This window comes from Eublepharis macularius, chromosome 5 (genome assembly GCF_028583425.1).
Source record: "Eublepharis macularius isolate TG4126 chromosome 5, MPM_Emac_v1.0, whole genome shotgun sequence".
NCBI lineage: Eukaryota > Metazoa > Chordata > Lepidosauria > Squamata > Eublepharidae > Eublepharis > Eublepharis macularius.
The window spans coordinates 112870977-112895209 of NC_072794.1; the positions used below are offsets into that span (position 1 = coordinate 112870977).

At 43.7% G+C, this 24233-nt stretch overlaps 1 protein-coding gene across 3 annotated transcripts in view; it reads left to right on the top strand.

Moving 5' to 3' along the window:
* The window catches only part of MDM4 (MDM4 regulator of p53), a 41186-nt gene that overhangs the window by 7050 nt on the left and 9903 nt on the right, over positions 1-24233 (top strand). Inside the window, exons 3-9 of one of the 3 annotated variants that reach the window (XM_054980283.1) lie at positions 7401-7475; positions 10771-10904; positions 14460-14509; positions 18792-18859; positions 19562-19652; positions 19808-19950; positions 20618-20764. In XM_054980283.1, the coding sequence (XP_054836258.1) occupies positions 7401-7475; positions 10771-10904; positions 14460-14509; positions 18792-18859; positions 19562-19652; positions 19808-19950; positions 20618-20764 (708 nt within the window). The remainder of the gene's footprint in view (positions 1-7400; positions 7476-10770; positions 10905-14459; positions 14510-18791; positions 18860-19561; positions 19653-19807; positions 19951-20617; positions 20765-24233) is intronic. The other 2 variants (XM_054980284.1, XM_054980285.1) reach the window with 2 other exon arrangements.

Consider the following 24233-nt stretch of genomic DNA (forward strand, 5'->3'; position numbering starts at 1 on the left):
CCAACGGTTCACCCCGAAGGCTAGGGCTGAGAGGGCGAATAGGCTGAACGCCCTGCTGTGGAGAAGGGCGATGCGGGCGTCGGGGGCCCCGGGTACCCCGGGGGGGCCGCCACCGGCTGGTGGGACGGCTGCCCCCCCCCCTGAGATGGGATCTGGCCGGAGCACCGCTGCCACCTCACGTTCCCGCTCGCCGGATCGCCGACAAACCCAGCACCCGACCCCGGATCCGAAGGAGGCTGCGAGTTCCGCGTCGGGTCGCAAGCACTCAACTCCGAAGTCGGATCCGACTCGGAAGCGGCATCGTTCCAGGTCCCCGTCGAGGTCGGAACCGACCGCCACACCGGCTCCGAAGGTGCCGAGGACTTCATCGGATCCGAACATCCCGGCTGGGTCAGTTCCCAAGTCGTCGGATCCGACTCCGACTCCGACTTCGTCGGCTCCGAAGCCCACTGAATCGGCTCGCACCGGCCTTGTTCCGAAGACGGGCTCTCGATCGGATCCGGAGGTTTCGGATCCGTTGCCCATGTTGCCGGCTCCGATTGACCGGAACCGAAGCTCCGATCCGATTTCAGCCGCCAAGGGCGAAAAGAAGTCGAAGAAAAAATCGAAGCACAGGCAGTCGACGTCGGTCCAAATGGATGAGGTCCTCTGGGAGAAGCCCTCGACCCCGTCACCGCACCTGTCACCTCCGTTGCACCACTCCTCTGATGACGATGGTGACCTGCCTGACGCTCCACCTCGGGTTGCCCAGACGTGGCATGCCGGTGCCTATATGGAGGACCGGCCTTATCACCTTCCTCGGATTGGCTATGACAGAGAGGGCTCCCTGTATGCCAGCTCTCCATCGTTAGGCAGGAAGTATTGGGGTGACACTCGGAGTGAGTTCTCCCACTATGGTTCTCCCAGGCGCGTCTCACCTTACCAACGTGCAGAGCCTTATCAGTGCCCGAGTCCCAGCCCTCCGTCTGACCCGTCACCAGATGACATCATCATTGGGACTGGTCGTGTGTCACCCTCTGAGGACTACCGGCTCTATTCTGAGCAGATGGTCAGAATGGCCCGTTCTCTCGACATTGAGATATCGGCTGTGGATCCTAAGCCAAAGGACAAAATTCTACAATATGTCCAGTCTGGGAACCCTCCAACTATTGCTTTCCCATTCACCGAAGGCTTGGTGGAGATCATTCACAACATCTGTGAGAAGCCGGCCTCTGTGTACCCGACGTCCCGCAAGCTGGAGGCCCTGTACAAGACGCGGGATGATGTTTGTGCATACCTCTTTGCACATCTGCCTCCTTCTTCCCTCATTACAGAGGAAATGCAGACCCGCCAACACCAGGGGTCTTATGCGGTGCCCATTGACAAGGAGAGCAGGAAGCTGGATTCCTTGGGCAAGAAATTATACTCCTCTGCTGCCCTGACGCTGAAAATCTCTAACTATTCAGCCATCATGGGGGCGTACCAGATATTCCTTTGGAACTGCATGGCGGCCTTCATGGAAAAACTCCCGGCAGACCAGAGAGTATTGGCAAAGGTGATCCTCGATGAGGCCCTGCGGCTGTCTCGGCAACAAATAAATGCGGGCCGTGACATGGTTGATACCTCTGCAAGGGCGTTAGCATCCTCCGTCGTCCTCCGCAGACACTCGTGGCTCCGCACAACTGCGTTGCCGGTCGAGACACGTAATAAAGTTGAGAATCTGCCCTTTGAGGGTCAATCCCTGTTTTCTGCCAAGACGGATGACTACCTGTCGCAGAAGCGCAAAGATCGGATGACAGCCCATTCTTACGGCATTCTCCCGACCAGACCAGCCACCGAGAATCGTGTCCAGTATCGCCCTTCACAGGGCTATCGGGGACGGCAGCAGCGGTACCAGCCGTATCCGCGCTATGGGTCCTACAGGCAACTCCAGCCGCCTGCAAGTTCCTACCAACGCCGGAGGCCTAACTACCGCCCTCGTCGCGGTCCACAAGCCCACGATGCCAAAGAGTCAGCACCGCAGCCAAAGCAGTTCTGACTAGAATTCGAACAGTCTGTCGTGTTTGGGAACAGATTGGTTCAGTTTGCCTCTGCATGGGCAGAAATTACTTCCGATAGTTGGGTTCTTAGAATCGTTAATGTTGGATATAAAATTCAGTTTGATGTTTACCCAGTGTTGTCTCTTCCTGACCACTCGTTACAATCCTCTTCTGATAACTTACAGGCTGAGGTTATAGCGCTATTGGAGAAGGGGGCTGTGAAGGAGGTGCTCCCTCAGGACCCCCTCTTAGGTTTTTACTCCAGGATGTTCCTGGTAGACAAAAAGGATGGAGGTGTGCGACCCATCTTAGACCTCCGGGAACTGAATAAATTCGTTCTCGTCAAGCGGTTCAGGATGCTTACCTTGAACACAGTCCTCCAGTTAATGCCTGAGGACATGTGGTTCGCTGTCCTGGACCTCAAGGATGCATATTTCCATATTGCCATCCATCCTGATCATCGGAAATACCTTAGGTTCCTGTGTAACAATAGGGCCTACCATTACCAGGTACTTCCCTTTGGCCTCTCAACAGCCCCACGAGTTTTTTCTAAATGTATGGCTGTGGTAGTGGCTTATTTGAGGGAACGGGGTTGTACCATCTACCCCTATCTTGACGATTGGCTTCTAGCAGCACCCTCTCCTGATGCACTCCTGACCCAGATTCGTACGGTGATGCTCACCTGCTCCCGGTTGGGACTTTTGGTTAACTTACAGAAGTCTAACCTTACCCCATCCAGACGAATACTGTTTATCGGTATGGAACTGGACGGTGGCGTAAACAGGGGTTTTCTGCCCAGGGTGCGTGCTTTAAAGATTGGCAGGATGGTGAACCTTTTTTCTAAGTGCAGGTTCCAATCCGTAACGGCTATCCAGAGGCTACTGGGCCTCATGGCCTCTTCTACAGCTGTCACCCCTATGGCCCGGTTGCACATGCGACCTCTCCAGCTGTGGTTCCTACCGGTTCATGATTTTGAACACGAGTCCCAGAATAAACGATATTCCATCCCCAGAGGGATTATCCGGGCCTTACGATGGTGGCTTGATGAGGCTAACCTTCTTGGGGGTATTGCCTTTGGATCCATCCAAACCGAGATCACAATCTCGACTGATGCCTCCACGGTAGGATGGGGAGCCCAGTGTGGTGCCCTGAGGGCACATGGGGTTTGGTCGGAGCAGGAAAGGAAAGATCATATTAACCTGCTAGAATTGAAAGCGGTCCGTTATGCCCTTATCGCGTTCGCAGACACGCTGCAGCAGAAAACGGTTCAGGTGCTCACAGACAATTGCACCACGATGTTCTACGTGAACAAACAAGGGGGCACTACATCCAAGGCCCTCTGCGACGAGGCCGTTCGGATCTGGAACTGGGCCATGGACAGAGGCGTGTTCATTCAGGCGGTCCATATTCCTGGCACCACCAATGTCGTCGCGGACAAGCTGAGTCGGATGCGATTCGACAGCTACGAATGGACCGTAGCAGACAATTACCTGAACGCCATCTTTTTGGACTGGGGATTCCCAGACGTAGACCTCTTTGCGGCAGAGGCCAACAAGAAGGCCCCGCTATTCTGCTCCAGGGGAGGGCTAGGTCACCGCTCCCTGGGGGATGCGTTCCAGATACGCTGGACAGGGCACCTGTTTTATGCCTTCCCTCCGTTCCCACTGCTGTCTCGGGTCGTCAGCAAAATCCAGAGGGATGGGCCGCACTTAATTCTGGTGGCGCCCTTCTGGCCCAGACAGGCATGGTTCCAACATGTCATGCAGCTTTCGCAGGGGTCATATTATCGGTTCGCACTGAACCCGGACCTTCTGTCCGACGAAGGGGTTTGGTATCACGACCTACCCAAACTCAACCTCACTGCTTGGCACATTCGGGGACGGAGGGGATGTCTGACAGGGTAGCTGAAATTTTGCTGAATGCCCGTAGGGACACCACTCGCAGGTCATACGCTGCTAAATGGAAGCGTTTTGAGGCCTGGGCTGCTGACAAAGAAGTTAATGTTTGGGATTGCCAGTTGTCTTCTGTGTTTGAGTTCCTCCTGTCCCTAAAGGACGGGGGACTCGCTAATTCTTCTATTAAAGTCTATTTGGCTGCCATTTCAGCCTTCCACCCTAAAATAGATGGGAAGACAGTGTTCTCCCACAGTTTGTCGAAGTCTTTTTTGAAAGGGTTGTATAATATGTTTCCACAAGTCAAGGAAATTGTTCCCCAATGGTCACTGCAGGTAGTGTTGGCGGGGCTTATGAAAACACCCTTCGAACCACTGGCTACCTGTGATTTAAAATGGTTATCCTGTAAAGTGGCCTTCCTGATTGCCATTACATCTGCCCGTAGGGTTAGCGAGCAGGCTGCCCTGAGGTGGGACCCTCCCTTTTTGAAGGTCCATCAGAATAAGGTGGTGCTGAGACCTGACCTTCGTTTTAGACCCAAAGTGTCCACTCAGTTCCATACCTCACAGGACATTGTCCTACCTATATTTTTTCCTGACCCTTCCAGTGGCCCTGAAAGGGCCTTACATTCCTTGGATGTGAGAAGGGCTATTTTATTTTACCTACAACGTACATCACAGTTCCGGAGTGCCAAACAACTGTTTGTGTGCTATTATGGGCCCAGAAAGGGAAAGGCTGCTACAGCCCAGTCAATTTCTCGCTGGGTTACTCAGACTGTTAGGGCCTGCTACTCGCATGCTAAGTTACCTTGCCCCTTGGAACTAAAAGCTCATTCCACCAGAGCGCAGGCTGCCTCTGCGGCCTTCCTTAGGGGCGTACCCTTGCAAGACATCTGCAGGGCTGCAACGTGGTCGTCTTCGGACACGTTCGCTAAACATTACGCACTAGATGTGTGGGAAAGGAAAGAGGCTGCTGTGGGTCAAGCAGTGCTTCAGTCTCTTTTTCAGTGAGAACACATGCCCGCCTCCTGGGTAAGTGGCTTGTGAGTCTCCCATGTGGGGCTGCACAGAAGACGGACAGTGAAAACAGAGTTGCGCTTACCGTAACTACTGTTCATTGACGTCTTCTGTGCAGACACACAACCCTCCCTCCTACCCTGCTGTGTTCTTCCAGATAATGTGAGGGCATTCGGCGGCAAAGGAGAAACTGAGGGGAAAGGGGGCGACGTCGCCCAATGTCGCTCGGTCGGGAAACGGCCGCGCATGCGCATTGGGTCGGACGTGCGCCCCCTAGTGGACGTTTGCTAGAAAAGAAAAATCCGGTCGGCAGGCCTGCACAAGCGCAGTCCCATGTGTGTCTGCACAGAAGACGTCAATGAACAGTAGTTACGGTAAGCGCAACTCTGTTTTATTCAGCCTCTTTCTTTGGGATTGTTATTTGAGTAGCGTCCACTACCCCCCCTCCCAAACCCTACCTTGTTCAGCTGCTCCTTCAGAGATTGCATTACTTCATTTGTTAGAGAAAACAAAATAGTGGCCACATTCACACATCACAGCAAGCCTTGGCTTGTCATGATAGGTATAAGCACAGCTGTTAGTATGCTTATGTATATTGTTATTGTTATTAACATTTGATTTACATACTGCCCTTCAGGACAACTTAACACCCACTCAGAGTGTTTTACATTATTATCCCCACAACAATCACCCTGTGAGATGGGTGGGGCTGACAGAGCTGTGACTGACCCAGGGTCACCCAGCTGGCTTCAAGCAGAGGAGTGGGGAATCAAACCTGACTCTCCAGATTAGAGTCCTGCCACTCTTAACCACTACACCAGACTAGCTCTGTGTGCTTCCTTCCCTTCTATAAACAGTGTGATTGAATGCTTCCTGGCTCTGAGAAGACTTCTATGCAGCTCCAGTTTGCCCTGATGCCTGAATGAAAGTGCCGTGGGAAATTGGCATTTGCCCCCCTGACTGGGATTCTGAACTGAAATTATTCTGTAGTTTTAGTTCCCAGTATGGGTTGGGAAACAGATTTGCCAAGGCAGCTGCATTTAGATGTTACAAAAAAATGGAGCTTAGTTGAAAGCTTTCCACTGTATTCATGAAGAGACTGGCTTCTTAATCTCACCCCATCCAGTTGATCTACTAGACAAAGGCTCAGGTAACTGATCGTCTGGCAGGGCAGTCCTAAACACCCTTCCAAGTCCATTAAAACCAGCAGCATGTGGGGAAAATCCCCCTCCCTAACAGTTCTATTGCTTCCTCCTTGTCTTGAAACAAATACATTATCTAGATTCCACAAATATGTTTCCCAAGGTACCAGTGGCAATTGCTATATGTTCCCATGTGACAGTCATCCCTGCGTTACCTGCTTAGCACAAACATTCCCTTCCTTGTCTTGAATTACCTGTGTACTGCAAATGGATGTATTTGTGTGTGTGTGTGTGTGTGTGTGTTTTAGAGGAGAAGAGACCGGTATGTTCTTTATTTCTGTGATTGTTTTTTTTCCAGAAGGTGCTGCTTCTGCAGCAGCCCATTGCAAACACATGCCCTGATCCTTCCCCTAAATGAAGGACTCAAGAGAGAGATGTTTTCCTTTAGTTTGAGGTTTGCCAAAGGTAGAAGCAGCGTGTCTTCAGAATCTCAGTGTGAAGGCAGAGAGAATGCCAGTCATGTTCGCTGATTTCTCTGAGTGTGTGTTAGGGCTTGCAGAAGGGAATTGGTGATAACCACAAAAAAGGTTGACTGGTAAGATGGGTCAAAATTAGTGGAACCCTGCATATGACAACTTACCTGCAATCCTTGACCTGTTCTACTTACAAATAATGTGTTCTCTAGCTGTGTATGTGCAGAAAGTGGCAAGAGGCTACTGTTTTGTGGAGTAATTAATCTGAGTAATTGATTCAGTCACTTTGTTTTTTAAAATAATGCTAACTTTGCATTCTAGCTTATTTATGTGAAGTGGACTACTCTGGCCAGTCTATAAAAGTTTGTTACTGTTAATGTTTTCCAGATCTCATTTCTCAGTCTTATGAAGTTGTCTGTGACATAACTGGTAGAATTGACTTAGCTCTTGTATAAAGCTTCACTAACAATTGATAGAGTAATATTGTAGCCCTTTAGAAACACCACAGGGAGGGAATTCTTGACGGTGTGAGCTGGAATCCTGACACTTTAAACTGAACAAATATATCATTGCTGTGTATCAAATCATGCAAATAGGGCTTACTTTGAGAGATGCAGTGTGTGGTTTGTATTATGCTCATGAGCTGCATTTGAATTGCTTTCCTTGACATTATTTATTTCAGAGTAGTGGATAAAAGTTGATTTTGTGTGAATTTCCACCCGTTGTGGGGATAGTACAAATTCTTTCCTCTTGTAGGGTCACACTTCTAAATAACTTGTAGTGCCATGCAAGATTTGGGTTTATGTTTTTTACTTAGTGTGTTGTGACATGATTAAATTACGCTTACTTTATACATTAGGTACAGCCAAAACTGCCACTCCTGAAGATTTTGCAAACTGCAGGTGCTCAGGGTGAAACTTTCACACCAAAGGAGGTGAGTTCATCTGCAAGTTATTCTGAACTGAGTAGGTAGTTTGGCTGCCTAAATGATATTTTATGCAGTGTGGGGAAGGAACTTTTTCACCACCCTTTATGTCTTACTAGCAGGGGTGGTTGTAAGGTCGCTGTCTGAGGGTGGTATTTCGGAAATTTTCCAGTTTTAGTGAAGTTTTAATGTAACTTATGTTTTTTGTTGTAACCTGCCCTGAACCCGCTTGTGGGGAGGGCAGAATAGAAGTCTAACTAATAAATAAATAAATAAACAAACTCTGGCTTTGGGCCCTGAATTTTATTTGCTGTTCATTTCAAAACCAAGGGGCAATAGCTGTGTAGCTCAAACCAAAGCAGCACCTTACTTTCCAAGTATGAGATGTCTTCCTCCCCCATCACCCTTCATGGAAAACCAGGCAGTATATATAGCATTGGAAACTTCTCTCACTTTTAGGGTCCTGGAATAGCTGAAGGCACTTGGCCTCGGCATCTCTTATCTAATGTTGGCTGGGCATCTTGATCTTAGTGTTTGAAGTGGGTCTTGTGCTACCTAATTTTTACTCCCATATGGTCATCAGTGACCATTTGACACAAGATTCTCTTCTAGTTTGGAGTGCTTTGGAAATACGTGTGCGCTTGTTTGAAGGGATTCTCTGCCGCTTCCTTTTTAATCTCTTCTTTAGTGAACAGTATGCTACTTTTATAACTTTGCAGGCTTAAAACACTCAACAGTGCACTTTGCTGGCCAAAGTGTAGTCATGTCAGATTGAGGGAACAGATCATGAGTGTAAACGTTGAAAACTACTTTTAATTGCAATTTCACAGTCATTTCAGCATTTGAACCATGAAATCTGAAATACTGTTGGTTTGGAGGTTATAGCTCAACCCCTCCTGTTCCCTGCATCCAAAATAGGAGAATCCTCAATTGCACAAGTATGAGTGTATTTATCTAAAGAGTTTGAAAGCCTTGTATGGAGTCTGATACAAGAGTGCAAAATCCAAATTAAGCTTGTTGCATACCATGTAGTTTAGAGAGATCTGAAGCAGCTTTAAGTGTGTGAGGAGAATTTTCAGTGCATGGTGCTTGGTTGTGTGCCTTAAGGATTGCTAGAGATGCTATTTGCTTTTTCTTATTGCCAATTGATGCTTGAAAGTTTTTAAATTATACTTTTATTTTTATCTCATTTCATTTTGAGTGTCTTGTCAGCAAAACCCAGGGCACTGTGTGAAATCATTTATTTTAAGATTAAAATGCAAAGTGTGTACAAGATTAGAAAAATGACAGTAGCTGTGATTTACAGGGGTAGCATGTCAGCTAGGAATTAAGTACAGTGGTTTTTCATTAAGAATGTGTCAGATACTCCTGCAGAGCTGTGTGACTTATTTTAAACACTTATGCATTTAAATAACTTATTTAGCTTCTAATATTTTAGCAGAAACAAATTGAATTCTTTAAATGGAAGGGGTTTCAGTGTGAAAATGTTAATTTGCTATAGCCACCCACATTTAGCATGGTAAGGCCTGTCCCCTGCAGTGGGTGGAAGCACTGGTAGCAACTCCTTGTTTTCCATTTATTGCTTTTGGATGAGAATCCTTATTGCTGCTGATAAAGAGAAGATAAGAGATTTTATACACAATATATTGGTTGAAAGATAAACCACTTACATTTAATACTTGCTGTGGTACAACTGCGCCATTTGGAGTCAGTTGGATCTGGATTGTATCTAAGCCAGTGATTGTCCATTTGAACAGTACCTGAAGTTAAATTTGCATATAAGCAACTCCAGTGTAGGCAGTGGTAGTCTGTGCCCAGTGGTGACTGAGATAAATTTTGTCTGACCTGAGATTCCTGACTTACATGTTGAATCGTTCACCTGTTGCCACTGCTATGCTTCAAAGCACATGCTGTGGTTAACAGCCACTAGGAACAGTGTCTTGGATGAGTTATCACATGGGAACTATATGTAAGCTATTTTGGAATTCTGTGTGCATAAATTAAACAATTGTGTCTCTAGTAGAATCTGTTTTACTTGTGCTTAATACATAATGTACAACCATCCACTTAAAACATCTCAGCAAGAACAATGAGTATATACTGTTCAATGCAGTATGTATATATCCAAACAGTCCTGTGAAATATACATGAAAACTGGCTCAGTTTTTCCAGAGAGGTAGAACAAAACAACCAGTGTTTTCTACCTCATCTCAAACTACTGATTTACAATTATTTCATCTTCAAGAATAGCAGTTGTATTCCTGTGTGGTATATTTATGGGGTTTAGTCCTGTCAGCATTATTCCATTGGGCAGAGAATTAATATGTATCAGTTGTTTCAGATTTTCTAGAAGGGAGAGAATACAAGCTTCTTTTACAGTTGCAAACATCTTAATGGACTGGATTAATGGAAGTACGTTTTTTGCAAAATCCTTCTACTTGGTGCTAAAGGTGCATTTTGTATAGCTGTTAAAAATACAGTAATTTCATTTTGAGTAGTCCATATCAGAATAAATAACATCAGAGTAACTGTGGTCCTGACCCTAGAAAATTTGGGTTCAGTTCAGTCCTATTCTTTTGGTTAGCTTGCACAAATTGACACTTTCAACCCTTGCTCCATTATTAAGATAACTTACAGCACTCTAATGATCAGTTCATATATCATGCCAAGCCTTAATGTGCTGCTGTGTGATTTGAGTCTGGAAGCTCACATGCTCCGTGTTCCTTCTGTGGTTGACCAGCTAGTAAATGAGTTCTGCTTTTGTAGCAGACCATAACCATTCACTAGCTGGCTATGCATGAGGGGAGGAGGGAGCATGTGAATTCCAGAAGTCTCATTCACATAGCGTCTGAACTGAGCCTGTTACATGTAAGGAGTGTCTTACATGTAATAACCAATAATAACTATTGGAAGTTTATTGAAAAGGTGATTCCATCCAAGTGCTAATACTTAGGTTGGAGAAATATCTGAGAATATTCTCTTTGCTTTTCAGTAGCTGAATCTTCAAAACACAGCCCCTTTTCACAAGCAGCAAACTCACTGTGCTGTGATGTCACCTTGGCAGTTAGATTAACACATTTTGCTGCTGACTTGCATAAACTTCCTTGGTTAAATTTATAAATGATCCATATCACTTCATCAAGTTATGATTTAGTCACTTTATGATCACAAAATTGTGATACATGGGTGGTGGAAATAATGTTTTTAGAGAGTAGAAAAGAGCTGCTATTTTGTGGAGTTACTGAAGCAATTACGGGTTTAATAATTGCTGCAGGTATAACTAAGGTTATCTTTTTCTATCTAGATCATACATTACCTCGGAGAATATATCATGCTGAAGCAGTTATATGACAAACAGCAACAGCATATTGTGTATTGTGGAGGAGACCAGTTGGGGGATCTTCTAGGTCTTGAAAGCTTCTCAGTGAAAGATCCAAGGTAGGATGCATATATGTAGGGATGTTACTGTATATGCTAAGTATTCTGAGCAGGGGATCTAGTTTTGGTAACATGATGTGACAGCCATGCTTTCCTAGCCTTTCTAGGCCTGAAGAAATTTCCAATTTGAACGTTGACAGACTTATTCAGCTTACAAAATTTGGAATAGGGTATGAACTTTCGTGAGCCACAGCTCACTTATTCAGATACCTATCACAAATTGTGTTAGTCTTATAGGTGCTACTGGACTGGACTCTTGCTCTTTTCTACTTCTACAAACCGACTAACACAGCTACCCATCTTGATCTTATTCTGCTTAATTCTGCCTTGTGAACTTCACTCACATTTTTGAAGAATAGATACCTGCTTGAGGTCAGGATGCCCGCTCAAGAGTCAGCTTTTCTCTGCTGAAATTGTTTATACAGGTCTTACTGTGTCTGCAAGTCTAAACATTGATGGGATGTTGTGAGAACGTATACAGATTTTTTGTTTACAAAAGGATGGACTAGAGTGTAAAAGGCAAAGAGCCTGAAAATGGTGCCAGAGAGACTGCTTTTAATTAAATTATGCTTCTTTTCCCTGTTATCCTTCTTTTTAATAACATTTAGAGAAAGCACACACTGCTTCAAGCCCATCGTTATTTCATGTTATTGAGTTAATTTGTATTAAGAATTCTCCCCCTCTTCAAGCAGATAAAGACGAGCTTGTTTAGATAACTGGACAGTTGGTAGTTGTTGAGGGCTCTTGCTCCTGGACTGCCAAGTCTCCCCAAAAGGGTGGTCTGTGACAATAGATGAGAACTGAGAAGCAGGTGGCTTCTTCCTCCCGCTCTCGTCCCCCACACATAATTAAAACATTGTGGAGTGCCCTTAAAGTCTACTGTATTTGATGTATTCCCTAAGGGAAACCAAATCATTGATCTCTTGTGTTGCCTGAAAGACTAATGTAGTTATAGTGGTACAAGGTTTTGTGAGTTAGTGCTTGTCTTTCTCTGTGTGGATGTGCACATTTCATGCCTGCATTTGTGTACATGTTCAAAAAAATAGAAGTGATGGGGTAGCAGGTTATTACAAAGGGAGGCCAAAAGGCCCAACATTTTAAGGCATAGATATGTTAGAACAGTAAAGAACACATTTTGAAACTAGGGGTGTGTGATTCAGGTTTTGGATTCGGGGAAAGTACCTGAATCAGACCCGACTCACAATGATTCAGGATTTCCAAATCGGGCCCAGCACACTAGGCCCAATTCAGAAACCCGGAATCAAAGCTTTCTGAAGCTATTCGTATTGCTTCGCGAAGCTTCAGGTCGAGGGGTTTAAATGCCCCTTTCCGTTCCACTTTGCAGCAGCACGGAAACAAGCATTTAAACCCACAGATCAGATGTTTGGTGGGGAGATCCCCACCAAGCAACTGATCCAACCAGTGGGGGTTTAAATGCTCCTTTTCTGTGCCACTGCGAAGCCGCACGGAAAAGAGCATTTAAACCCGTGGATCAGATATTTGGCGGGGAGATCCCTGCCAAGCAACTGATCCAGTCAACTGGGGTTTAAATGCCCCTTTTCTGTGCCACTGGGGTGGCAGAGGAGGTGGCATGGGCCCCGCAGGAGCCGGCTCCATGCTTCTCCTTTGCCCAGCTGGCCGTTGCAGCGGCAGCAGAGGTGCAGCATGGCCCCACAGGAGCCAGCTCTGTGCTTCTCCACTGCTCACCTGGCTGCTGTGGGGGCAGAGGCGGCGGCGCAAGCCCCGCAGGAGCTGGCTTCGGCCTTTCCCACTGCTCTGCTGGCCACTGCAGCGGAGGAGGAGGTGGTGCGGGCCCTGCAGGAGCCAGCTCTGTGCTCCGTTGCCAAGCTGGCTGCTGCGGCGGCAGAGGAGGCAGTGCGGGCCCCACAGGAGCTGACTCCATGCTTCTATGCTGCCAAGCTGTTCTTCCTCACTCCAGGTAAGTGGGGTGTGTATGCAAAGGAGGGGGAGTAATTGGGGGGCTGGGGTGTGGTGGGGCTGGGAGACAGGCAGCTTCCCCCCTTACTTCAGTATGCTCCAAATCTTTATGGCCCATACTGAAGCAATTTAAATGCCCGAAGCTGAAGCAGCGTGCTGCTTTGGCTTTCGGGGTATTACAGATAATTTTCCTACTTTGGGTAAACCTGAAACAGGAAAACTGGATTTTTTCCAGGTGCACACACCTAGTTGGAACAAGTAAATGGATCCAGGATTAGTGTGGACCACTCACTAATGTTTACTGTATTTAATCACTTCTAGCCATTCTCAGTCCAAGTCCTGCATATGCTCCAGTTCCACAGCATTATGTTGCTGCTTCTCTTTGAAAGTCTTTTAGTACAATAGGGTAACTATTATTATAACTATCATGCATTCTGGATCTCCATTCTAGATCTCTGGTTATCATACCTTGCCATTGCACAGTTCTTTGGCTTTTTCTGTGTTACTTTTAGTAGTGAAGCTACTAACATACGTGGTCAGGTTCCCAGTCACAGCAGTACAAGTATTGCTTATTTAGATCTCCTGGTGAGTGTGGCTGTTTCCAATACCAACCCTACTTTCTGGGGCTGTTGATGGAGTTGTGCTAAGAAGCCGCGTAAGCTGATATGATGGTACTTGCATGTGATACAACTACAATTGGAGTCCTTGCCATATAGGCAAAATCTTTGGATAGAGCCCATACTACGGGCAGTGTATGAATTTCACTTATTTTTCTTAATCTCACTTAAGGTTGGGTCTGCTGATGCAGTAGAATGAGAGAGTAGAATGGATTGTTCTAGGTCAGATTTCATGGGGAGCACCATTTTGGAATTTTTTCTTGCATTAGGAAATCATCCCTTGCTTGAAAATAAACTAGTTTATATGGGGCGAGAGTCCAGCCTTGCCAGCTGTTGCCTTGTTGTTTGTGATCTGCAGTTTAGAGATGCAGTATGTTGGGTCATCTCATTCCAGTGTGTGTGTATAGACCAGCCTTATGACAAGCAGTATGATAGCCTGTTTATTAAAGTAATTGGTCTGGCAGTTAAACTTCACAGCTTTCCTATTTATGCTCATCATTTTACTGAGTTGTGTCACAACAAGCCCTCCCACTCTATGATGACTAGATTCTTGCTTTTCTGGGTAGAAAGTGTGTATGTGGGAATGGACTGATAATTGTTGGGATGCCTAATTTTCTGTTGTCTTTCTAGAAAGAATGACGGCTACATAAGTCAGACGTGTGGTCATTTACTTGTTGTAATTTATCCCAAGCTTTGTTAGTAGCACCTATTTACTTTAGAGATTTAGTGGACAGATGAACATTATTTATCTGCTTGTTCTCCATGAGTAAAACTTAAAATGAGATGAATTAAATTAAAAATTGACTTGCAAATACTGTTTTCTATTACTGCACACAGTGCAGTGTCTGCCACTAGGCACCTCTGCTTGATGCAAACCATGTATTAATTTCAGCACTTCGGATAGCTTGGTCACGTCTTGAACTGCATAATGATTGAAGCAAAAAAGATACTTTTCCATGTTTTGCTGTATCCTCCTCTAACTAGTCACTTTTTTCCACAGTCCTGTTTATGACATGCTAAAAAGGAATGTGACATCTGCTGTTGTTACAGGTAGGTTTGTTCTTATTATTAGCTAAATTTATTCAATAGTATGTAAAATTTAATATTGGTAAGTAACAGTGTGCATTGAAATGAACTGCTGATGACAATGTTGGGGGTGGGGGCTGGGGAAAATGTAGCCTTCTCTCACTGGCTGTAAATTGCTGATGAAAACACACATGCTTGCTTTGGCACATTTGGGATTAGAACTAGGACTTGAGAGCTGCTGTAGCATAGTTGCATAAACTCTGTAGGTGGCCTTGGGTAAACCACTTTTCTTAGCCCCAGCTGCGTCATGCGGATAATAACAGCACTGCATTTTTTTCACTGCTCTGAGTGTGGCACTAATCTGTCCAGAAGGGTGGTATATAAGCACACATTATCATTATCAATAATAATAATAATAATAGAAACAAATTTTGAGACTTTGTGGATGATCAGTGCAGTAAATACAGTGCATTAATCCAGATAATGTTGTCTCTGATTGGGCTACACATTTAACTGTAGAAACAGTCTATTGCAGAAGGACAACAGTGCATTTAACATCTCTGAATTGTGCTAAATGGTTTGAAGGGGGAGGAAGAGTATCAACTTTTACTGCTGCAGTTTGGCAAGTGTGATTATACTGTTTCTTTAGTCCCTGATCTGGTATAAGGCTGGGAACAGTCCTTCATGTCATTTGGTGCCTTTTTGGTGTTACTTCTGACAATTACTATTTTTCTGGCCTCTTCATTGATATGGCCTTCTTTACCTCCACTCCATAAGGTTCCTTGAACATGTAGATCTGTTCTAAGACAGTAAAGATCTTTTGTCTAGCTGGCTTAATACTGTCTACCCTTGATTAACAGATGCTCAGCACTGTCTTAGGCAACTGTTAGGCAACTGTTGTGGCCTGAGATACTGGGAATTGAATCTAGGACCCTCTATGTATGAAGCATGGGCTGTATCTCTGAGCCATGGCCCATCTGTTATTTGTTCCTGGAAGGAGACTTATATCAAATTCTGTCAAGTACTAACTATTAACCTTTCAGGCCAAATGTCAAGTGCAAGCATGAGCGAAGGAAAATCATTGTGTGATGGTTACCTCTATTCTAATGGTTGTGAATGTTTAATCCATTCATTTAATGTAACAACTCTGTAATAAAAAACTTACACAAATTGCATTTGGGGTATATTTCTACCCCAAGCCAAATTCCAATGTATTTTGAAGCAGAAAGTCTCACCCCCCCAAAAAATGTTTATGGTGGCATAAATAATTGGGTTTCACAGTACTAAAACATTCAGAACTTGAAAACAAACTTTGACATGAGGCAGAATATTTCTTTTGGTGGATCCACCTCTCCCCATTAACAGGCTGAATAATTCCCCCTAGTATGGTTCCTTTAAAAAGCTATATTTTTAAAATTTGGAACAACAAAAGCTCTGTTTTGAAACTAAAATATTAGAAAACCAACAAACTTCCATGACTATTAAAAGAAAACATTTAAAATTACTAATTTCTAATGTTTTTGTATTGTGGGTATTTTTCTACCCAAGAACATATCTCTACAGTGAGGTGAATATTCTGTAGGTTATCATTAAGGGCTGTATCTCTCCAGAGCGCTTAAAATGATTCTCTGGATCAATGTTTTCTTATTTACATGGAGTGTTGTTTTTCCCTATATGTTAAATGGGCTTTAGGTGAAAAAAATAACTGGCTATACTTTGTATTTGTGTTTGTTTACTACTATTCTAGTGACAATGTCCTAAGAGGACAAAGTTGTACAGCCATTTCTATATGCATTCTGCTGACAAAAGTACAACTGGGGTAGAAAATTCACCTCAGACAGAGGGGTTGGGTTTGAATTCAGCCAGAGAAACAATCATTCAGTGTTTGTTGTTATGCTGACCCACAGCAAGGAGATATCCATGGGGATATCCTTAGGTTGAAAATGAGTGTTACATGAATTTACCTCGTGTGGTTGTATGCATGCACATGCACTCTTCTTTTTGCCAAAACAAACGAAACTTGGCAGTCCTAGCCTGTGTATTGTACATTTGTAAAGATGTATGCTCCCTGCAGTCCCCAGTGATTTTCACTTTCAAAACCCCTTTATGGGTTTTGTGGGTCTACATATTCACTTGCTGGATTATTACTTATTAATACTCTGCATGCTATATGATTAGTGTGATACTACTCAGAGGTAGATTTAGGCATATAATGAGAAACGAGACTTTATTTTGAATTTAAAAAATGAATGTCAAGATCAAGGCTAGGCCATGGGATTATAAAGCAGTTCTGGTGTGTGAGTGTAAAATATGTCTAATCCAGCAAATTTAGGGAAAATAAGGAAATAGTTTACTATAGGTACTCTGGTGAAACTGCAGTCTGTAAAAGATTGCAAAAGATTGGCTGTGATATTAAAAAATCCCATGAAGCATAATTAAATAGTTTCCATGCCCTGAGATTTTGATCTCTCCCTGCCCCTCCCCATATCCTTGTTAGTTGTAGTTCTTTACTTTGTCTGAGACTGCTTCTGAAGTTGTCTTTAGTTATTGGGTATGGGGAGGGGCTCGGTCTTACTGCACATTGTGATTCTAGCTCAAGGGTTTTTGAAATCGAGGTCTAAGTCTAGGAGGGGTGCAGAGAAAAATCATTTTGAGGATGCTGATAAAAAAATCCTCTTCTAAGGTGGACTGTGATAGAGAAAGGAAGAAACAACATAACTCTGTATGGGTAGGTTAGAAAGAGAGAAGAGCAGTGTCAGAGTTTGCATGATCTGTATGTATGAATATGTTAGCTTCAGCAGCAAAGAGATGTGCTGCTGCTTTTCAGTCCTACAGTTCCACCCTTTAAGCCAAGTTTTATCCCTCTGAAGTTAGTGTTGGTATAATGCTAATCTGGCACATGCATGGAGTTGAGTTGGTGGTGTTGACACAAAACAGAACTAGCAACTAAATGGAGGCTGAAGTGGAAATAGTACACTGATGATTTTGGTAGAATGGCTAGTGCACAGTGTGTATTCATTAATAATAGTTTTGCTGTCAGTGTGCCATACAAATTCTTTTTTAAAGCCTGGAAGATGAGCCAATCTCCATTTTGGAAAAAGAGCTGTTTTTTAAAAAAAAAATAGTGTATTGTTCATGATCTGCAAGCTAAATAGTAAACTGCTGCTTCCAGTGTCTGGAGAGTGGGAGGAAATCTAATGCTCTTTTTAAAAGCAGGGCGACTTTTGCTCATTTGCCATCTGAACAAAGTCACAACACTTATTTTTCCTTCTTGTACGGCAAAGTTACTGTAAATAAAAGTTTTCCAGTGTATATACTGAAGGTAAACATCATTCATGTTGCCTTTCAGTCACTGCAGGGCATGTGCTTTTTCTAATATAGAAAATGATACCAGTGTTTGGAAGAAACGGCTTTTGTAAAATGGTCCTGAGACTCATCAGTAATCCGACTAGTGAACAGTGTGCCCCTCTTCCCATTATTGCTCATAGATATCTGGTTAGGAACTAGATGAATTTTGTGTACATTTGCATTGTGGCTTAGAAGTGGCTGTGTTCGCATGATTCTTGCCCTCTTAAGTTTCTGGGCCCTTTTAGAAGCAGTGCTGGGGCTAAGCCCTTGGACTCGCTGCCCTGACAATTCAGCATTGCATTAATGAATCCATTTAACCACAGAAACTGGACCCTGAACTAGGAAGGTTTTTTTGGCTTTTCCTTTCAGACCATACTTTAAAGCTAGGTGCTTGATTCTCAATAAAAGTTTTGTTAAATGCCTCACCTCATTTAGGAGATTTGTTCCATAACTCAGCCTCTGTAAGGATGGAGGCTTTGCAAATGGAAGGGTGAGTTTCCAGTGTAGCTATCGAGTTGCTTTGTCTTCCTACCAGGATGCCATATACTAAGGAATGTATTTTCATGATGGCTCCATGAGACATCTATTTCCCACTTGAAAACTAAAATAGAGCGTGACATCCAGAAATTCTTTCTTCAGTGAGTCATAGAATCCACAGCAGCTTGAGTCACTGGCCCTGAATGGCTGAATGAAATGTAGTTTGAGTTACAGTTTAGTAGGCCAGAATGCAACTCATCTGGAAGAGTCAGAGAAGGCAGGAAACCCATTTTCCAAATGTGAGCTTTCTAGCAAATGGAACAGTGTTGCTGGATGAAAAACTATATCCTCATTTGTCTTAACACTTTATACCCACAGCTGGCAGACTTGGGTTGTTGGTTGCTTGTCAAGGACCCCTCAATGTTTGTGAGAATGGTTATTACCAGGGAAGGTTTTTTCTTTTATTTTACCTGCTGTCTAGATGCTGCACAGACTCATGCTCTCGCAATGGATCAAAGCGCGGATAATCCAAGCCAAGATCACCTGAAGGTAAACCCAGTGCTGGGTGGTTTCATTTGTCGTACAGAGTGCCCCTTCTCTGTACCTGTGCGTGGTGGACTGCCAGAACTTTTGAATTGCTTGAGTTGTAGGCTTTTGCCTTCCTCAGAAGTTCTCGGGAGTCCACAGACCAGGGACAGAGTGACCATTCTCTGTCTAACAGAGTTCCATTCTCTGTGTGTGTGTTTCTGGGGTATAGCACTTCTTGTCCTCAGTCATACCAGCTTGCTGTATTAACTTTCTGGGTAGTATTTTTTGTCTCTCTTTTTGGAACAGATCGTGCTTTAGAAAGATCCCTGTCTGGATTTGCTTAGTAGCATCCTCCTTCTAATACCCTAGAAAATTTAGCTTAACTTAATTTGTTCCTACTACTTACCTTGTATTGGATTTGTTCAGCTTCAGAGAAATACATCTGATTTGGGATGGAGGTAAGGAGATGGATATCACTAGCAGGTTGCAGATTTTAAACACTTGTCAATTATGAAGTTTTTTTCCTGGGTTTTATCTGTTTTACTCACATGTTCTTTGATCCTTGACAATATCCTCAGACAGTGAATGTGTTTTTGTGTACTCAGTAAACTTTTATTGTTTAACTCCTCAGTGTTCTGCAGCTGGTGACTCAGAAAGGAAGTGTTACATCCCTGTGTCTCTGTAAGGTCTGATGGGCTGATGTGTATCTTTCTTTGCTTTAAGCAGGGTAGCGTGGAGGTGTCTTGCAGCCCAGGGCAAAAAGAGGACACATTGGCCTTGTATACCTCCAAAAACATATGCAAAGAAGATGAAGGTAAGTATAGGATGAGTGAAATGGGACACAAAGCATAATCACCACACAGTGGGGTGCTGTCTCTCTCATTTGCTTGCATGATCTAATCTGGCTTGAGTAAATGTTAAAAGTGTTTGATAAAGTAGTAAACAGCTGTATTTTTTCTTATTTGATAGATAACTTTTCAAAAAAACAGCCCACACTGGATCTGGTGCTGGAAGAGTGGGATGTAGCTGGTCTTCCATGGTGGTTTTTAGGTAATCTAAGAAACAATTATAAGTCCAGAAGTAATGGCTCAACAGATATACAGACTAATCAGGTAAAATATTGGTCAACACGACTTGTGTGATGTGTGCTAATTATTCTTGTAGGCCTTTATTGCTGAGGTCCTCAGTATTTGATTTCATCTTTGGGTAGATGGAATTAGGAATTGCTGCACTATCCTGCATTGCTATCAGTGTAAATAAAGATTCAGAATTCAGATACCCATATTAGACTGGGTAGTTAGAGACAGGAAGGTTACTTGCTCTCCTATTCCTGTCAAGGCAATGAAAAATAGGTGAATAGGGCAGAGACAGATTGATCTTCACTTTTGTTTGTTGTGGTTCAGTTTCATTAGCAGCTTGCCTTGTCATTTAGGAAGTGATGATCATGAGATCTCTGAATCCCGGGAACGTGTAAATAAGTTTTATTTGAAATTTGCTTAACCATGCTCTTCATGTAACTGCTGTAGATTTTATCATATAGCTTTAGATTAATTAGGGGTAGGATTGAAATAAAGCCACTAGTCCATGTTAGATATATTTGAGTAGCTAGTTAATACAAGAGCGAGAACTGTGAGGATGGAAATTGAAGTCAGTCTTGCATCTTGTCCCGTGGGGTTGAGAAGTAAGAACACCACAATATTGTAGTTGTACTTGAACACAGTACTTTCAGAGCTGCAGAGCTGCAAAATGGTGTATGTCTTTCCTTTGTTTCCTGTGTAGGATATAGACACTGCTGTTGTTTCAGATACCACTGATGATTTGTGGTTTCTCAGTGAATCTGCTTCTGATCAGATGGGTGCCACGATATCAACAAAAACAGTTGACTGTGAACAAACTAATGAAGACGGAAAAGAGGATAGCAAAATGGTAAGGCCGAGACCAGTCAAATGATGACTAGGTTGTATGTCCTAATGTTTATAGGTGGCACTTAATGTGTTTATTTTTAAGTTGAGCGTTTTTTAAAAACCCCAAATTTAAGCCAACTTTATATACATTGTCTAACTCTTTCCACACTTGAAGTGACAGATCACTTGATTAATGGTCAATGTTGGGATGTTACAACCATTCTTCTATATTGCTGTAATGGCAGGAGATACTTATCTGGCTTTCTGAGTGAATCATTAAGTTTGTAATTCAAGACTAAGTTAAAATTTTATAGAAATGATTTGATGGTTTTAATGTATTTAATTTGGATTTTATTTCTGCTTGCTGATGTGAGTTTTTTAAAAAAATATTACTGTGAGTTTAAATGCAGACCTCTGAGGAAAGGAGGAGGGGGGCTGGATGCATGAATGGAGTGTGCAGTGATTGGCCACTAGCTGTTCCCTATGGAGTGCAGTGAAGTGCAGTTTTGGATCAGTGTTCTGAAAGTATTCATTCTGGCCAAATCTGGCAAACTGTGTGGAGTCTGGGAGTCCGTTTGTCTGTTTCTGAAAGAAAGTTAAGCTAGGAGAGTCTAGTTAAAGTCTTTAGATGTCTCAGAGAAAGGATTATACCTCAATCAGGCAAACTGTGTGTGATCCTGGATCAGTTTGTGTATATCTGAGCGAAAGTGTAATCTACTTAGGTTAGGCAAGCTGTGTGGAAAGGCCTCTCTGCATGAATGAGTTTATTCTGTTAGTGAATATCTGTGTGAAAAATTATTTTGTATGATTGGCTGTGAATATACCTGTAAGAAAATAATTATTTTGACACCACCAAGCTTAAGAACTACAGGGGTGTGCACCCGAAAAAGATTCGGGTTTCCTGCTTTGGGTTTACCTGAAGTGGGAAAACAATTTGGAATAACTTGAATCCTGAAGTGGCAAGCTGCTTCAGTATTCAGGTGTTTAAACTGCTTTGGTATGCTCTGTAAAGATTTGGGAATCTTTACGGAGCATACTGAAGCTCAAAGAAACACTTTTCTTGCCACTTGCCTGCAGCAAGAAAAGTGTTGCTTTCAACTGGCTTCCCGCCCTGCTGCTTTTTTCACCCAATGGGAGGGGAGAGGAGGGGGTTCCTTCCTCCCCCCTCCAATCGGGTAAAAAGGGTGGCAGGGCGGGAAGTTTACATGTCCTGAGATTTTCATCTCTCCCTGCGGGAACAGGGCAGGAACTGGCTTCCTGCCCTGCCGCCTTTTTTACTCGATGGGAGGGGGAGGAGGGGGTTGTAGTGAGTCACTACAATCCCTTCCTCCCCCCCTCCCATTGGGTAAAAACAGTCAGGAAGTTCAAAGCAGTACTTTTCTTGCCATTTGCAAACAGCGAGAAAAGTGCTGCGGCTGCTGCCCGAAGCTTTCCGAAATGCTCTGAAGCTTTTGGAAAGTTTTGCTTTGGTATTTCGGAATCAACTCAGCAATGCTGGGACCGATTCCGAAATACCAAATCTACCCAAATCAGGCCTGATTCGGGTTAAAAACCTGATTCAGAAGCCCGAAGCGCACACACCTAAATAACTATCCTGAAACCAATACGCTTATCAAAACTTTGCGGCCATCATGCTTATGTACTTGTAAATAAATTCTGCTTTTGTTTAAGCAAGAAAGATCCGTTTCCCCCCTCACAACTACTTTCACACACCGATCATTCTGTCTATAACAAGCCTTCCTTTGTTACCAGTTAAACTGAGGGGGACTAAGCCTTTGATGGAAACAAAAACCTTTTGAGGAAACCAGGGAGGCAGAAGTATAAAAGTCACACAAACTCAAAAGGTCCAGAGGAGTTAGCCGTGTTAGTCTGCAGTAGCAAAATGCATCTAATGAAGAGAGCTGTGGCTCTTAAAAGCTTATGCTACAATACAGTTGGTTTGATTCACAAGGGAAAGTGTTCTTGAGGGGAAATCTTGGGTAAAGTAGAGAACACCTGAAGCTCTGTGTGAGAGGAAAATAAAGAGTGAGAGGATTAAGGAGGAGCTAGATTAAAGGTCCAAAGGCTAAGGTTTAATAAAGTATTTTTTTAAAAAAATTACAATGGTCCATAAGATTAATGCAGTTGACTTTGCGGAACATTATAGAGAATTGCTTTAATGCTGGGCAGAATCTGAGAATTTCCATAGATCAGTAAATCTGACTTTGGCTTTGGGAGAATTCGTTTTATTATGAGATCTTCAACAAGCTGAAATTAGTTTTCTTTAGTTTATAGAGTTCAGTTTCTCTATAAACTATATGTTTCATCATAAACTGAATGTTGTGGTCTAGGGACCATTTTGAGGGTAAACGTATTAGAGGAAAGTACTGTTAAATGGTGTAGTTAATTTATGGATTAAGAATTATGAACAATGGGAAAAAGAGGGCTCTTATGTTTAACTTATAGTAAGTGAGACGTTTGTAATGATTAGAGATGGGCACAAACCTGAATACAAACCAAAAAAACCCACGAACGAGCCCGGTTTGTGGGTCGCAAACCAGTGGTTCGTGGAAGCCTGTTTCCACGAACTTCAATGGAACTGGTCTACTGGTTCTGTTTGGTTCATTTTAAAGGGCAATGCCCCTTCCCATGCTACTGCAAAGCGGCAGTGAAAGAGGCAGTTTAAATGGCCATTTAAACTTTTCCTGCCGCAGCAGGTCCCTTTAAACTATCATTGGGCAGGCGTCAGTGGGGGATTCCCCCCCTCCACTGCTTGCCATTGGGCTGCGCAGTGGCAGAGGAGGCCAAAACACCCCTTCCCGCCCCTCGCTGGAGGAGGGGGAAGAGGCCACGGGCCCACAGAGCGACAGAGAAGGCCGGAGCCGCTGCTGCTGGACCACAGCCTCCACCATGCCAGCAGCAGAGCCAAGGTAAGTGGGGGGCTGGGGGGTGGGGGTGGGTGGGTGTTGGGCCGTTTGAAAGGCCCTGCCCGCTTGCAAGTGGCAGGAAAGGGCCCTTTAAACTATCAAATGCTCTTTCCCCTGCCACTGCTAAGCGGCCGGAAAGGGCCATTTAAACCCCATGAACCACGAACTGGTTCGTGAACTTTCCCCAGTTCGTGGGGTTCCTGGTTCGTGAAAATGGCACGAACCAAGAACCCCATGGTTTTTTTTTTTTTTTTTTTTGTGGTTCGTGCTCATGTCTAGTAATGATAAATATTTTTTGTGGAGAAATCGGAACTCAATCTATAGTTTAGTTTTTAGGGTCTTTTTGTTTTGTTTCGTTTATGTATTTTTATTGTCTTCCTTTTAGAATGTTTTTTTCTTATCTTCTATGTTTATTGTTTATAACTTATGTTATTGGTTATAAATAGTTTAAATAAAATGAAATAAAGAAAATGGTGTAGTTAATTGATCACATGCCCATTTAAAGAATCAAATGTGCAGATCACTTGGTTGAAATCGATTGTGGTATACATAGAGTTTTCAGAACCAGGTTTTGTTGCTGGCCTA